The sequence below is a fragment of the Phalacrocorax carbo genome, chromosome 23 (genome assembly GCF_963921805.1).
Source record: "Phalacrocorax carbo chromosome 23, bPhaCar2.1, whole genome shotgun sequence".
In the NCBI taxonomy this organism is placed as follows: domain Eukaryota; kingdom Metazoa; phylum Chordata; class Aves; order Suliformes; family Phalacrocoracidae; genus Phalacrocorax; species Phalacrocorax carbo.
In genome coordinates this window covers 2,635,593-2,652,462 of record NC_087535.1, presented here as the reverse complement: position 1 = coordinate 2,652,462, position 16,870 = coordinate 2,635,593, and the positions used below count along the sequence as shown (strand labels likewise).

General features: G+C 46.2%; 2 protein-coding genes and 1 long non-coding RNA gene across 5 annotated transcripts; 1 reads left to right on the top strand and 2 right to left on the bottom strand.

The window, feature by feature from the left end:
• Nucleotides 1-17: 17 nt before the first annotated feature.
• Nucleotides 18-4,793, bottom strand: SRSF3 (serine and arginine rich splicing factor 3). Of its 3 annotated transcripts, none has more exons than XM_064472304.1 (4): nucleotides 4,677-4,793; nucleotides 3,653-3,860; nucleotides 2,969-3,103; nucleotides 18-797 (listed from the first exon to the last, which is right to left on the bottom strand). In XM_064472304.1, exons 2-4 carry the CDS (start codon nucleotides 3,856-3,858, stop codon nucleotides 590-592), a joined length of 549 nt encoding a protein of 182 aa, XP_064328374.1. In that variant the 5' UTR covers nucleotides 3,859-3,860; nucleotides 4,677-4,793; the 3' UTR covers nucleotides 18-589. The 3 variants fall into 3 exon arrangements, with proteins under 3 accessions (XP_064328374.1, XP_064328375.1, XP_064328376.1); XM_064472305.1 differs by lacking the exon at nucleotides 18-797 and adding an exon at nucleotides 2,039-2,133 and having other exon boundaries at nucleotides 2,954-3,103; XM_064472306.1 differs by lacking the exon at nucleotides 18-797 and adding an exon at nucleotides 2,039-2,133.
• Nucleotides 4,794-13,436: 8,643 nt separating this feature from the next.
• LOC135316949 (uncharacterized) lies at nucleotides 13,437-16,810 on the bottom strand. Its single transcript, XR_010376135.1, has 3 exons — nucleotides 16,525-16,810; nucleotides 15,521-15,689; nucleotides 13,437-14,978 (listed from the first exon to the last, which is right to left on the bottom strand). It is a non-coding gene; the product is annotated as an uncharacterized LOC135316949 (long non-coding RNA).
• Nucleotides 13,447-14,904, top strand: LOC135316944 (parathyroid hormone 4-like). The gene is made up of 2 exons (XM_064472316.1): nucleotides 13,447-13,535; nucleotides 14,505-14,904. Exons 1-2 carry the CDS (start codon nucleotides 13,447-13,449, stop codon nucleotides 14,902-14,904), a joined length of 489 nt encoding a protein of 162 aa, XP_064328386.1.
• Nucleotides 16,811-16,870: the final 60 nt, after the last annotated feature.

Genomic DNA, 16,870 nt, shown 5'->3' with positions numbered 1-16,870 from the left:
TACAGTGTCAAAGGAAAGCTGAACTGATTAGGTTACAAAGCTATCTGAAGAGCTTCCCTTCAGGAAATTAAGGTTTTTAACTATTCAACAAGGGGAAACCTGTTAAATATGACAGTATTAGCCCTTCCTTCGGGTAAGAATAATCAGCTTGAGCCATACAACACAGCTTAAGTTGTGCTGTAAGCAGGCATCTCTTCCTCTGCAGCAGTTTAAATCTCTTCAGAGTCAGACTGGAAGAGACTGTGCCCCACTGACACAGCGTGCCCACACGTACTTACGCATCCCATACAGTAACACGGCACCCTATGCTGCAAGAATGTAAAAATCACACACGAACTCTGGCAGCTTCAAAGATCCTAACGCAGAACTGTTACACCGCTGTGCCACTGCCACCTAACATGTCGCAGTACGCAACAGCAGAACACACTCGCTGTGTTTCTTATCACCCGTACTTGTGGCTCACAGTATCTGGAGTAACACATTAACACAGAAACTTTGCGAAACACTGGCAGGAACCTTGGACAGCTGCAGAACAGAAAACCTAATTACTTCCGTCCTTAATATCCTTCTACTGATGACCCTGGAACCTCTAATAGCTGTGTAAATATATTAACTCCAGGCAAGCAATGTGACAGAAGCAACCCCCTTTCTCCCTTGTACCAAACCGCAATGCCCACCCTGGAGTCTGCCCCAAAATTAAGCTGTTTCTTTTTAAACCTCTGGACAAAGCAGTCCAGGCAATGGTAACTGACACATACCTGCTGCGGCTACGAGAAAAGCTTCTCCTTCGTGGTGATCTAGAACCAGAAAAAGAAATGTGAGGCTTTTTATCGATTCTTTCAGCATTAACGGGGTGAGGCATTTCCCAACTTGTCAAACTCACTGTTGGGCCCAGGGAACGTGCCAAGAATAACTGGCATCCATCATCCAGTAAAAGGCATGGAAAGATTAGGCAGTAAAACAAAGCTCAGTGTGAACAGCACGTTTCCAACCACGAATTCACTTTAACTAAGAATGCTTCATAGCAGAGTTGTCCAATGCAACACTTTCCATTTCAACTAAATACACTGCCCAGAACACCACACCAAAGTCCCACAAGTGGTTCCAAAAAAAAAAAAATAGCACAGACCAAATGTTTTGGAACCCATGCAAGCCAAAAAGGTCCATGACAAGACATAAGAGATACCAAGTGGAAAAAAAAAGTGAAAATGCGCTCAGTGTCAATATTGATAATGCCATTAAGTGCTACATTAGAACTGCATATCTGTGATTGTCATTTTTAATGCCATAGAGTGTGTTTAGACTATTTTCTTTAAAAAAAAAAAAAAAATAACCTTAGGTCGGCCCAGTTCATCCCAAAAAGTAATTGTTTTAAGTTTTGAAAACTGTTAGTAAAACCATTTAAAGGTGATAGGATTTTTCTGGCAAGGAAAAGCTAAGTTTGTTAGAGCTTTATTAAAAAATTTAGTTTGGCATCTCACATGCAAATATACTGGTTTTTACGTTATTCACAGTGTAAGAGCTTCCGTATCACCCTTAAAAGTTTTCTCAAGCAACATATGTACGTTACCACTCAATTATGCACAGCCAGCCTTTGATTGAGAAAAGTAATTACTTATAAGCCGCTTACTCCTTATTTTAACCAGCAGTAAACTGTATAAGCAGGAAAAACTTACTAGTTTTTGGTTTCAACAAGCTAGAAATGGTGAGGTGAGGCTGCCGGACTGACTGCCAAGAAGAATTTGCTGAAAAGGTTTTGCCAGATGTTGCGTTGTATTTAGTTGGTTGGCGAAGGGGGTGTTGTGGATTTTTCCTGCTTTTTTGTTAGCCGAAGGCTGCTGCTGTAGTTGTTGTGAAGACATTTGGTAAATAAACAGCTGAGCTGATTGGCCGGGAATGTGTGGGCGGTCGAGGTGGCTGCTGCCGATTTGGTTAAGGTTGGAGAGAAGGCTGAGAGAAAACAGCATGCTCGGGAACCAAAGGGCGGTGCAACCTGACGACTGGCCATGCCTGGGTCATGTGAAACGACACCAGCCAAGCTGAATGGGGCGCGCTGGTCACATGACGCTGAAAGGGCTAGTTGACTGGCTAATGCAGACTCAGAGGGTGGTGAGAAGAGACATGATGGTGACTCTGTAACGGGTTCATTTTTATTAATAGATGGACCAAAAAGCATAAAAAAAATGAAAAACAAGCCATCAGTACAACCATCTATTAGCTAACAAATACTCCTAATGTGTTATTTTTCAACAACAAAAGGGTAAGCTTGAAACCCTGACCTGAGGACTTCACTCACCTGCAACAGGTAAATTCAGTCCTGCAAAAACCACGTTGCAGACTTACACCGCCAGACAAGCTAGTCTGGGTCCAAGAACGTGTCAGTTACCAAAAATCCTGCTACATTTTAGAGCTGGGTTTGCAAAGCTCAAGTGACAGGAGCGTCACATGGCATTTTAATTCCAAACTAACACTAAAGTGTAAAGACTCTAGATGCTTAAAGCAACTGTTACTTGATCTATTATTAAACAGCTGCCTACTTGGAAAGTATTTAAATCGTGCAAACAAAGCGGAGAAACACATCTGTATGGAAATGCTAAGCTGCTGTATGTCATGTTTTGCCATTATGGAATAAAGGAAAGGAACAGCCTAAGTTGAAGTATGGGGAAGAAAGGGAAAGTGTGACTAGAAGATGAGCGGATTTTAGGAGGAACGAGGGCAAGTCCAGGATAGAGGGCACTGACTACCAAATTGCACAGTGACCTAAGGACAAAAGCCAACATTCAACACAACTTAAGTTCACCTCGATTTTGTGGGGTTTTGGGTTTGTTTTTTTTTAGCATTTGCCATCTCCAAATTATGATCAGATAGTTGAATGTTATCCATCAACATGCTTTTAAAAAGCCTGCTTCTAGAACGCTAAATGGTAACAGTGCCAACAGGTTTATGAGCGTACTTTGACCTGGAGTACCTGCGACGAGGAGGAGGACTTCTTCTGCGGTAGTCGTCTCGAGGACGCCTGCCCCAGGATGGAGGTGGACCACGGTTCCGACTCCGTTTCTCACCATTGGAGAGCTCCACTCTGACACGACACCCACAGAGGGTTCTGGGAAAAGAGTGACACAGGTTAGCACGTTTAGGGAACAAGTCTGGCGCAGATGAACACCTACAGAATCAAGAGCGGGAAAAGGAATGCACAACAAGGAAAGAAACACTCCATGATACACATTAGTCAAAGTACACAGTATTCAGAGTCTAAAAAAGCAGACTCCAGCATGACAGACAGAAGGTTTGGACACTTCTGAAAGCCTGTCGTGCTATTAAAGCAGGGAGAGAGGGGACCAAGGAGACTCTCCCTGATCAGCATTGCCTCTATAGTAACACACACCATCTTGAATTCAACTAATGTGCACCAAGAGGTCCAAGTTACATCTAACTTGGGAGTCCAACTCCGAGGTGTAAAATTAACTGTCCCGATGCTATCCCTGCACTATTAAGAAAGACTACCCTTATACCACTGTACAAAAATATTGCATAACAAGTGCGTCAAGCCCTTGGTTTTGCCAGTTGAAGCTTCCCAGTTTAAACTGTATCACTACCCACAATTTCTCTTATTTTCACCAGGCAGGCCAAACACACAAGAAACACATTTTACCTTCCATCTAGTTCTCTTACTGCATCAGCTGCATCACGTGGATCTTCAAATTCCACAAATGCAAAACCAGGAGGATTTCTTGCCACCCATACACTGCGCAGTGGTCCATAGTAGCCAAAAGCTCGCTCTAGTTCAGTTTTGTTGCCATTGTTTCCAAGGTTACCCACATAAACCTTGCAGTCCAGCGGACAAGAGTCACGATGCATTGCTAGGACAAAAAAAAAAAACAAAGAAAAATCTCATGTATATTTAACACACAGCCACGGCTTATTCACTTACAAAGTAAGTAATTCTGTCAGTTGCTTTTCCCAGAAACTTCAGCAGCGATATGATGTGACATGAAGGAAACATTAACCTGCGGAGGGAGGGGGAGGCGGAAGGAGACTGTTCAAAACCAAACACAAAAGCTAGCTGCTATATCATATTTGTGATTAAAACTACTTCAGGGAATTCCGTTCACTTTCAAGACCCGCAACTTTGAAGGGCGGTGTTTCTCTACGCGCCTTTCCCCTGCCCCTGGGTTCCAGCGGGGGCCGGGCCTGCAGGGGGAGCGCTGCGCGGGAGAAGGGCTCCATTGTTCTCGGAGCGGGATTCGGGGGAAGCTGCACATGCCGGGGGGGGAGAAGCAGCGCCATCTCCGGCAGAAGCCAGGCCGGGCGTGCTCCGGGAATCTCTTCAGAGCGTCCTCCCAGCGCTGCGTGAGGAACCAGCGCTCCCCCGGAGCGGGTGGGAAGGCGGCGCGCCACCCCCGCGGCACCTCCCGCCCAGCCGCGCCTCGCCTCACTGGTCACAGCCGCGGAAAAAAGGCGGCGAGCAGACTCTTCAAGGCAATCCGTGGCCTACCCGCCTTCTCCCCGCCCGGCTTTCCTCAGCGTGGCGGCAGCCACCGCCCGCGGCCCAGCTTTACAAAATGGCGGCCGCTCTTTGTTTGCCGCCACCGGGCCCCGCCGCTTCCATCCGCCCTGCCGGGGACCGAGACCGCGGGTCCCGCCTCCCCCCCGCCCTCCGAGCTGAAGCTCCTCACCGATGCTAAGAGGGAGGGCGCGCGAAGGGAGCCCGCGCTAAATTCGTAGCCGACTCGACCCTCAACGACACTCCCGCTCCGCTTTTCTTCACTGGACAAAATGGCGGCGGCCGCCTACCCCGCCCGCCGTTATATACGGGCAGCCCGCTCCCACGTGACACCACCTGGCAGCAAATCAGAGGGCGTCGCTCCGCTGATTGACAAGCCGCTTCGTCCCGCCGCCTCCGCGCGGCCCCAAAGAGCGGCGGGCGGGAGCGCCGAGGCGGCTCCGGGGGCCCGAGCCTGCTCCCACCGAGCCCTGAATTTCGCTTTAGGAACTGGTGATCGAGGAGCCTTTAGGCCCCCGAAATCAGGAAACGGCAACACACACAAGGGGGCTGTTTTGTTGGCTAAAAAGGAGGAAGAAGAAGGGTTTCTTACGTCTCTGACCCAGTGGGATACATTCAGGCTGTTTTTTAAACATCATCCCCTCGGCGTTTTACATGTGTGAAAGCTTTGATTCACTAATAGCCATTTCTACCCATGGACGGGGCTTTAAACAAATGTCTTGAACAAACCAGTGTTAACCCATAATTTTTGTTAGGTTTAGTTACAGCAGGCATTGCTAGTGGTGTTGGCGTGCTTTACTAAACACATCCATTGAGCTAGGACATACAACATGAGTTTTAACATGAGTTTAAAAAATAACTTGCTCCAGAGAGGTTGCTTCATATAACAAACCTCTTGTTTTGGGTTATCAGGTAATGTGAGAAACCCAGCCAGGGCTGTTGCTGCAGCAACTTCCCAAAAGGTCGCTTTGCAGCCATATCCGTAGATTGTGTTTAATCCAGACTTTACCTCTTTGACTTGGGCCAGACAAGACAAATTTATCTGGTACAAGTACGATTAACAACACTCTGAGTAATATTATATGTGATAAGGCATTCTGAGCACAACTTAATGCGTGTTCACTGTGTTTTCCAAGCAGGAACTGTGCAGAGGATGGGGCATCCTCAGTCTACTAGAATTGTACCAGCATGCAAAAAAAAAAACCCAAACAGGAATTCAAGACGACCAGCTGGTATAACTCATTAGAATTTTCCAAAACCTTTTGCAGCATTCGTTAGTATTTTAAAGAGCCTCTTCTCAGTAAAATCCTCCCAAGGGTCAAAATTGGCCAAGGGGCAGAAAAACAATAAGGATTTTGAGGTAACTGATGCTCTGAAGTATCTTTATGATGTGTGCCGTTATCTCATAGTTACCTGCTTTTAATTAAAGAAATCTAATGCACTGTAATCTAAATTAGCTGATGGTTAATTTCCTGAGGCGACATAAACAAAGGAAATAATTTGAAGCTGACTTGGGGCTGTTCAGCCATTGCACTTCATGGCTTCTTTGAGATGGTGACTTCCCACGCTCTCCTCCTTTCTCCATCGGCATTTGTAACATTAACTAGACCCTGCCTCATATCACATAATGTACATTTGAAACATGATTTAAGTATTGGAATAATCAATATTTTAAAAAAAAGAAACCAAGCCACACCAAACATAAGTTACAGAGCAACTCGGACAACTTTGTAATCTTCACAGACCTTTTAACTTCCTACCAAAGTTACACATGACATATGAAAATAATTACAGATTACAGACTTGGCAACAAAGGATTTATTCAGAAGTAAGTTCACCTCCTGCAAAGTAAACAGGACATTCAGCACTCATCTAGGACATACGACCTGTTCTATTCAAGGCACTTCTTACGTGGGCTTAGGCCCATCATCATGCTTTATAGACCACATACCGTAAAAAGCACATCATCCAAACATAATCCATTTTCATTTTGCTTTTGCTATTATAAAGAAACTAAACGTGGCACATACTGTGACAAAAGGCAGAGGTCAGAACAGAGGCAACTGTATTCAGCCAAAAACCCCAACCTACTTCCCGAGTCGGTTTAGGATGCCCCAACACAGCCACACAGCACTTCAGTAATTCAGAAGTCAGCATTTTGATTGTCCTCCAAAAGACGATACCCTGAATCAGCTCTGAGCAGCAATATATATGTGTACATGCATACCTATAGGGAAGCTGCACTGTGTTACCTTACCTTCTTCCTTATTCTAAGTTTAAAGATAATTTGAAAAATCCTGCTGCATTGCAACTCTCTTGCTTTTGCAGTAAGAGAACACCATTCATGTCCAATATTTATGAGATGTACAGAGCTTTTACACTCATTGGATCTTCCATAAAAGGAAGGAGAGAACACTGACCCTACAAACAAAACCAGATCTACTTTAAACTGGTGGGGCCAAGACTGGATTGAAGAGGCACCTCACGCCTGCACAATTACGGTGGAGCATAGTTACCTATGTGACCAGAATTCACGACCACACTGACATGAAATATGTGTTATATTCAAGCTGCTGTCATGGTTTCTGAAATTTAAATCTCATACAAGAAAATGAACATATTGTAGCCGTTACAATTTGGAAGAAACCTCAGCCACGTCAGCCAGATTTAAGGGATACTGAAGGAGACAGACAATATTTACTGAAGAATACGTCTATCAGCAATAGGATCTCTTAGAGTTGCTCCTCAAGCAAAACTAGACATTAGCAAAAATACTTACTTACTGTCATGATTATATCTACAGAAAGGTCTTTTGCTAGGAAATGCCATTACACGTCTCAACAGGAACAGGTCCAAGGGGACAGGCCTTTACTTGGGTCAGAAAACCGAACACACGTAGTCATACCTCAGCCAGCTGCTTGTGAAGTTCTTGTGGATTCAACCCATTTTCACATCCTGCCAATAAACTAATCTTGATGGTTATTTTCTACAGAAACAGTGATGTACGCTTGTCTGATCTTTAGATATGTTACAACCAGCTTGCGTAAGCTTATTCCTGCCGCAACTGCTCTTCTGTTTACAGGATACAAGTCCCTGTCCCTTACCCCCTCACTTTTAAAATTTTTACACTGTGAAAGCTTTTAGCTATGCCTCAGACCTTAAGTAAAGGAAGAGTGAAACAAGAGACTGTAATGTTTACATCATGGACCTAAACTAAGACACACTCAGCATCCAGTGCAGAGCCACAGCACGTCCCCAGGACTTGGCGCTTGGGGAATAGTTAGCAAGAAGTCCATTGACTCGAACGATATGTCATTTGGGAACTCAGTTCCTCAGCCCTCATTCCCACCTTTCCGGGCGTGAGCCTTCCGCCATCGTTGGGGTCCCACCTCCTTCCACATCTTTCATATCTGAGATTTACATCCTTTGTACCCCCTGTGCTGGGACCCCCCGACCCCTGCGTGGTGGCAGGCTGACACACCGTTCTCCCTCAGGGTCAGCACACCGTTTGCTGGCTCTGTACAGAAAGATGAAATCCAGACCAGTTCTTGGCCAATATGGTCCTTTAAGAAACACCTTCTTGGTCTTACAGACATTAGTGACTGGGCACCCCCTCTGGGTGGGGACAAGAGAGCTGATCCCCAGGTAACCTCAGGGCTCCCCTGCACCCACCTGGGGTCAGCACCCACCCGCCCAGCTCCTCCCGGCCCAGGCAAACCGAGGTGTGGGCACCAGATGGCGGCATTCTCCTCTCACAGGGGCAGATCCCCCAGCCCGAGCCCCCTTCCAGGGGAGGCAGGCCCCATGGCACCGCGCAGACCCCTCCTTTTGTTTGATTTCTGCTCAGTCGAGGTTCTCAGCAGCCTTCTCCAGGCGTACTGCAACGCTGTCGAACCAGGGCTAAGCTCCCCAGTGGGTGTTAGAGAAGCAGCAGAAGGGGCTGGAGGCTTTGTCTCAGCTTAACCTGAATTTGTTTTGCACAGCGAAAATATTCCATCTGGAGGCTATTTTGAGAAGTAAAAAGAATCAGCCTCAGGATTGGCTCCAGGGCAGGTTTCACAGGACAAAACACTCACCCTTGCTACTGTGTTCAGACAGAGTTGTGAGTCCCAGGCACTTCTGTAAATCTGGCTTGAAATCAGAAAACGCAACATTCAAACAGTGAGCCTGACTCACCGCTCTTCAACTCTAATTTTAATTCCCTGGAAGATGGGAGTTCTCTCTGGGATGATGCAGTATGTAGCGGATTAGGGGCTGGGATTTAAAACTGCCCGTGCAGCCTAGGCGCTGGCCCTGGAGCCAGCCTAGCCCCTACACTTACGTCTCTCCGGATTGCACAAGGCTATCCCCCCCTTAGCAGTAAGGCTGTGGTACAGAAGAGCTGTAAGCACCCAGGAGGAGAGGAAGCCTGGAGCTCTCTCAAAGAGCTGAATGTCATCCCCTTTCAGTGGTTACCGAGGCGGTGCTGCTGCTGCTGGCTCCTTCCTCCCGGGGCAGAGGGCTGGTGATGGCCTGGCAGGGCCCAGCACCGTGGCGCGGGTGTGGTGGTGCAAAAGTCTTGGTGGCCTCCGGGTTTGCTGCGAGGTGTCATTTCCTCTGATCTCTTAATTAGGGAGGCCAGGAAGGGAGAGCAGCCATTCATTAGCAGCTGCTTCACCAGCAGCTCAGGGGAACTATATTTACCATCCAAGTGTGGTCAAACAGTTTCCTCTCAACAGGGCGGTGCCTTTCTTTCCACACACTGCACTGAGGAGCTCATGTGAATTTTAGTGGTGTGTTAGGCTAAGAGCAGTTAGGGGAGAAAAAAAAATATTAAAAAAAACCAAAGTAGATTTTTACATTGGTGAAGCACGAAGCCTTCTGGAGCACACACTCCAGTTACTGGTGAATAGCAGAGCACATGGAAAAAATTCATCATATCTGTCCGTCCTTCTCCCTACAGATAGAGGATCCCTTTGATGCTGTAGAGCCTTTATCTAATTAAGTTTTAAAATCCCAGGCAAGAGGATCCCCCTTGCCCTAATGAGGCTATTTGCACATGTGCTTTGCTTTCTGTTCCCTCCTCCCATTCCTTCTTCCCCCTCAACGGGGCCTCCAGGCTTTCTCCTTCCTTTTTCTTTCGTGCTTTGCAGCAAGCCATATTCCCTTCCTCCCCCACCTGGCTCCCTGGGGAGAGGACTGGAAAGCAAAACAAAAGAATCACTCACTGGGAAACCTAATTTGCACAGCCCTCCTCGCTCAAACACTCCCACTGAAAAAGGTGATGGAAACTCTACAAGAAGTCAGGCCTTCAGACCAGGAGAAGCCGGAGGCTGGGAGCAAAGCCTTTGAAGCCAAGGCCAAAACCTTTAATGGCTCCAAATGTGCTTGGAGGGAGGCCCCGAGGTAACCCAACACCCATCAGCTGGGTTTGCTGGTTACTGCCCTGGCAAAATGGGCTCTTAGTCGGCTCTAGGCTGTTCAGGGCTCTTGCAGAGATTAATCTAAACCAGGTAAAAATATCACCTGGCAGTGCTGTTTGTACAATTTCTCCTTGTGAAATTAGCAACGTTCCCATCATAGTTGGCAATGCTAACCACTATGCCTGTGGCGGTGGTGTAAGCTGTGCAATCAACACAATTTATATTTCCTTTAGAAATATTGCAAACCATGGAAATCAATCCCTGCAAGCAGCTCTTCCCCACTGCGCTGCTGGTGCCACTAAGTCTTTGCACCAGATGCTCCTCAAGGATCCATCGTAACGTCAGTGCAGTCTGTCTTCACATACGCCTCTCGAGGAGGTGTTACAAAGCCACGTCCGGGGCTATTTTGACTCTTGTAAGTCCTTGGGTGGAGAGAAATAGCCAGTGGAAGAGCGTAGCCATGGCAAAGCAGTTTGGCCATTACAGAATGCTTCAGGTGCCCATTTACTGACCCCACGTCAGCATCCCCGGCCTGCCTGCAGCCGCTCGTGTTAATGTGGTATTAGTTCTTCCGTTGGAGATGCCAGTAACTGCATCAGTGAAAACCCATTACATAATGGAGACTTGAAAAGTTCAAGGATGAATTAGACCAGATGTTTTGGACATGACTTTGGCTAATGCTTATTAGTCATTGAAGAAGTAACTAAGAAACCTTAGTTTCACAGGCAGATAATTCAGTGTAACTGCAGTGTAACCGCTGCCCTGGAAACTAAGATGAGAAGCACGCCCGTTTTACCAACATTTAACAAATGTCATCTTTAATTGGTGGTACACTTTGTTCTCTTTAATGAGTGACACTCTCCTTAACAATCGGGACTCACGTAATGAAATCAGGAACGCTTATTTGATTGCTCTGAAATAGCGGGGCTCAAAATAAGCTGTCATGAGGAATATAATAAAAAGCAATTTGATGCCCACAGAAGCTGCAAGAACAGATGAGGTCGTGCGAGCACCGCTAATAGGGCCCGTCTCCGTTTGGACAATGTGCTCGCATTCACCTGAGACCGGGCTTAGCGGGAAGGTATGGCTGTGCCTATGCAAAAGGAATCGGTAGCTTCCGATAGCGATGAAGTAATTATCTTTTCAATCTTTCCAGATAATTTTTCCTCACCGATGAAATACATTCACTTTCTTTCACTTTGAGAAATAGGACCTGGTCCTTTTAAATACACTCGTGTTTCAGCCTAATGGTCCAGCCGCATCCTGAATATCCAAATTCTATTGAAGTTACCTGGTTAGAGATGACAAAGCGAGTATCAAACCTCGCATAGCGTCAGCTTGGAGAGTTTCAAAGCATATCAGAATCTGCCTGTTTGCCTGAGCTACTACCTGCATTTTTATCAGGTGATAAGTCTCCGTATCTCTCCAGTTTCCAGGATTTAAAACAAATATGTTTACTGTGCAATCAACAGATTTAAATGAAATTCAAACTGAACGTTAAAATCCAGTGGGATTTTATTTACCAACACCTCAGTTAGATTTTCTGCTAGTAACTCTCCCATTTTGCTAATGTCTGGTAACTGGCATTACAGAGTTCATCAGTGTTGATTTAGGTTCCTCCTACGAAACATTAGCGTCCTGTATGCGGGTCCGTGAGGACAGCAAAGGAGGGAGACCTCTTTTGCATGCCAGACATTTTTCCTGATCAGCCCTGGCACAGCGGGCTTGAATATCCCTTTTCCATCACCTTGGGGCACATGAACGCTGCGTTATAATAGAGTTCTCACAAAACGGGAGAGATGGCAAAGGAATAAGAAACTGTCCACAAACTTGTGATCTTTTCCTTAGTCACAGCTGAATGGAACATTTTAGAATCCAAGATTTATTATCACTGGAAACAGGGAGCTGTGTCATTTCACTGACATGAGAGGGAAGGTCTTAGTCACAAATGCTGTAGAGATCATTTCTATTGTTTCTGGGGCTTCTGGGCAGGTATAAAAGAAGGTGAAAGGCACTTGTCATTGCAACTGGAACGTCACGACAAGACCGGCAAGGAGACACATCTGTGCGGATCAGAACTTCACCGTGATCTCTACAAGATCATCAGTAAGTAGATAATGTTACTTTTGTAACTGGAAGATGTTTTTTAATTAGTACCTAGTTTACTGTTGATCACAATAGGAAACTATAGCTTATCCATTATGCGTAAGCAGGAGTTCTACCAGTTGTAAGCAAAAGCTGAAATACCATACAGCATGTAAATACCCATATATTTATCTCTATATTTATGTATATATATGTATTTAATGCAGAAATTTGTAAATTGGAACTAGTGCCTATTTGTTCATGCCTAGTTTAATTTGAACATGTCGTCCAAGGAAATTACTCACAAATTAGTAGAGTAGACTTTATTAAGAAAAAGCTTAATTTTTACAATGAAAGGTATGACATAATTCGCCTTTCTATCCAGTCACTGCCAATCCAATATTCAAGTTAGTATAAGGAAAAGTCACTTGAGGAGGTGCGGAGTTTTTTAACTCAAACTGCTTCTGCACAAAAAGAAATAGATCTTCAAAAAATTAGTAGCCTCATTCTATGGGGACATATCTTTACTATTCTTACATGAGAAGTTAAATGCTGCAGCCTTTGTTTTGTTGTCCATCTAGGTTTTGATGTAACAATTAACACAAGATTTGCTGGTAAATAACTAACGGGACAGGCTGGAGCCAATCCTAAAAGCAGGGGACAGTCATTAGTGTAAAAAATGCAGATATTTTAAGTGATAGATCTGTTGATAAAGGAGCGTTGGGGTTGAAAGGATGGGTAGATAGAGGTGTATCAACGCCAGGAGCTGACACATAACTGAATGCAGTTATTAGTTTGATGAAAATAATAATTGCACAGTTACAATTTCTAGTTGTCACTTCCCTAAGCAAGAAACCCACTTCCTAACAGAAAAGAAATCCAGTAGCATTCTGGTATCATTTTCAGGCAGCGGCAGCTTTGGTGTCAACACTTGTATTGCTCATGGAAAAGGCTGTACTGTTAAAGGTCCAAATCCCAGGGCCGAGCACACCTTTTAACTTGATCTGCATGGTCCAGTCTTAAACTCGTTTTAAGTTTTGTGACAGATTTTAGGCAGCAATCCTTATATATTTGTTAAATTTCTGCTAAGTTCTTATCAGGAGGGTCTCGTGCCAGTTCTAAATGAAATGATCTCCTGTGCTTGCAAATGCACAAGAGTGGGAAGGGCAATATATTGAGAGGCAAGAGCGGAAAACAAGGTTTAGGACTCTTAGCAAGGAAATGTCGACATATACTATGAAATCTATTCATCTTTTACTGGTGTATGTTACAAATCCACCTGTCTGATGGTCTGGGAGGTCCTGGGATGATGTACCACAGTACAATGCTCCACTTTTACCAGTGCTTAAAGGCTGAAATTCATTTTGTCAGGTGAAAGCAAGAACAGAGGAAAAACGATTTTTGATCATACTGTCAGCTGCTTCTCCTGTGGAGCAGATTTAAAGAAGAGAGAAAATGTTCCTGCCCCAGAGATCTCTGCAGATGGTTACATTTTTGGCAATTCTTTTTTTTGCCTGTTTTGCAACATGTCAAGACACTGAAAAGTAAGCAATACCATCCTTTTACTTAGTATCATTGGAAGACTGCTTGCCTTTGATTTAATGGGCTGTATTCTCCACTGCTGTCATTTACTGCAGGGCATGGTGGAAGTAAAATTTTACATCACCCTTTATGCAGCATAAAATTAGACCAGCTGCATTTTCAGATGTGTAACATGTACCACAGTTCAGGTGATGCTTTTAAACACAGGGTAGCAAACCATATAAAGATGTTCAACGCAAGCCATGAAATGGCACACACTAAAATTCCATATTTAGGTTCCCATTCAGATCCAAATCTGCAGTGGGAGTCTATAGCTGCAGTTAGCTGTGATCTAAACAGCCTGAAAACCAAAAATATTTCCATCACAGAATTAGCCTGCCCTCCCCAGTCATGTTTGGCTCAAAATTTTTGGTATATCTGAAGAAAATGAGGATTTGTTTCCATTTCACGGACACCACCCATTTCAGTTAAATTACTCCTGACGTACAGCTCTGGAAGGAAAAAAACAAACCCAACAATGCTAGAACACTAAGGTCACAAAAAGGGGATTTTATTCTGGCATTTAAACCTCTGAAAAGAACCCAGATTTGGGAAAGACCGAATCTCTGCAAGAGCTTTTTAATCCTGCTAAGGTAATTTTGTCACCGTCTCCCCAGTTCAAGGTATACCTCTAGGGAATGGCAGCGTTCCAGGTTCCCATCCTCAGGAGCCGGCTGCCCGCTGCCCCACGGGCTGCCCGACCCAGCCGGTGTGGGAGCTGCGGGCCTGGCAAGGGCCAGGCTGGCTCTGGGCACCAGCGCTGCTCACCCTGCCGCGGCGCTGTCCTCCCCCTCAGGTGTGGGCACCACCAGTGCTCCCTCCTCAGCTTAGGGAAGCAGCTAAGATTGATGGATGCAAATCAGCCACATTTGAAACAGGAGCTTAGATCTGGCTGTGCTTGTTTCCTAACCAACTCTTTCTTCCCCTTGCAGTAAAAGAGCAGTGACGGAGCATCAGCTCATGCATGACAAGGGGAGGGCATTTCAAGGGCTGAAGCGCCTGATGTGGCTCCACAATGCCCTAGGTAGCGTGCACACAGCCAGCAGCAGGGATATTTCACTTTCAAATGCCATGTGGGATTCTCAGAAAAGCCAAGATCCCTCAGATCTCTACAACAGCATCAGCAGAGACGAGACTTCAAGCCTGATGAAGCAGCTGCTGGAACTGATGGAAAAAGAGCAGGGCTTCCCCCCATTAAAGCAGGATTTGCTGCAGTATGTGAAGACCCCAAAGGGTAACTGGAACCCACAAGACCTTTTTGACCTCCTTCAAGTCAAAGAGCTGGGCAGCAAGAGAAATCCTAGCACCCAGCCACAGAAGTTCTCCCGCTAGCTTCAGTCCGGCTCAGTCCGTCCATGGCTTTAGACATGCGATGTTGTAAGGAAAAGCTCTAGCGCAAAGGTGAACTGCAAAAGAAAAATAATGCCCATCTGTTCCATTAACTACCCCTAGATGTTGAACAGAGACCCTCAGAAGGAGCCAGGTTCTCTCCCTAGCAGGCAGTCTGAGCACTAAGATTGCGAGATGGGGTGGTTTGTCACAGGCCAGCGTCTCATTCCATGGCAGGGCCTCCCTGTCACTGATGCCTTAGGGCTGTGGCAGCTCTTTGTAGCTCTTGTAGGCCACCTGTAGCTGGAAGTTTGGTTCTGTAATCTGCATATTCACAGGCTCACTTGCAGCCTGATGTTTTTCACTCCTGAAGCAGCAGTTACCGCCTCATACAGGTTCTGTTTCACACCTGCCAGCAGTTCTGCCCTGCTCTGCAGTAGTGATAACTCTCTTATACTTTAGGTCCAAAGGTTTGTTTTTTCCAGCTTCTCCAGCATAAAGAATGTTTTAAGCCTCTCATCTCTCAGGTTTTCCTTCAGGGTGGCAAACTTTTGCCAGGCCACAGAGGCAGAAGTTGGCAGTGACCCCCTCCCTCCCAGCCAAAGCTGCAGACACTCACCTTCTTCTGCTGGTGGAAGAGTTGAGAAGCAGCTTCCAGGGTCCCTATTTGAGCCTTTTGTTTCAAGACTTCCCACCTTTTCTTTGTTCATGTGAAATTCTCTCCAAGAGCTCCCACAGCGCATCAAGTTTTCTTGGCAGAAATTCAGCTTTGTGAAGCCATCTGTTTCCTGAACGAAAGGTAGTGCATCGTTTTGCTATTCACCTTTAATGTCAAACTGACGGGCTCTGTCTAAGCAAAGTAAGGTCCAGTTTAATTGCAAAATTAGTCTTTCAGAAATTAAATCTCCATCGTGTGTGTTACAAATACATCAGTGTTTCCATCGCGTAGGGACTATACACGCCCTTTTAAATCCTGAAATTCCTGTTGCTGATAGACTTCAGCCGCATGTGCAGAAGGTATTTCTGAGTGATTAAAACCCCCAAACTCCTTGATGTTGCTAATAAAAACCCTTTTCACCCTCTCAATTGCACTTGCTTTTTTATAGAATTTTAAGTAAAATGAAGCAAAATCCTCTTCTGCTAGTATCGGCACAGATTTGGGATGATATGGAATCACATTTCTTTTATCATACCATTCTTGAGAACTCCCCATTAGATTCCCAAGCCCAGGCAAACCTTTAATAAAACATGGTTTCAGATGGTCCTGAAGAGCAGAAGAGGGCTCGGATGTAAACAGCTTACGCTGCCCAAGCAATGAGTTTGCCGAGCTGGGACATGGGAGCCCTTCCTCGCCCTGAACCCACCTCCGGGCTGTGCCGGACTTCAGAGCTGGGGGGGGATCAAACTGAGGGGACCCGACTATGAGAAGCTCTCGGAAATCACTCGTCACGCTCTTTGGATCCGTCCATCTGCCCTTGCAGATGCGGTGTCCTCCTGGGCTGAGGACCATTTCCTGACCATTGGTGTCTTGGTGGCACCTGCCTCTGGGTGTGCCTCACCCCCAAGGTCACCACACGGTGACCCACTGCATTATCAACCCTGTGGGGAAGGGAAAGAACCAACCTCCCCTCCACCGCGGGCTGGAAGCGAGGTGAGGCCGCCCGCTGTGAGGCAGCAGGTTGCAGCGCCATTACAGGGAAGAGGGAAGGGAGCACGACAGGGCTCCCCGGGCCTGTGGAAGCACAGCAGGCAGGCTGACACCCTGCAGCATGACGTGCTGCTACCTCTATCTAGGCCCAATAGAGAAAAAGGCTGATTTGAAATAGAACGCATGGGTATTGCCCCCGCTGCCCCCTCAGCTGGCCACGCACCCGCGCACCACCGCCCCTCAGGTGCGCCCGCGCCTCCCTCGGCCCGGAGCGCACTGCACATGCGCACGGCGCGCGCACACATCGCCCCCCCCGCCCTG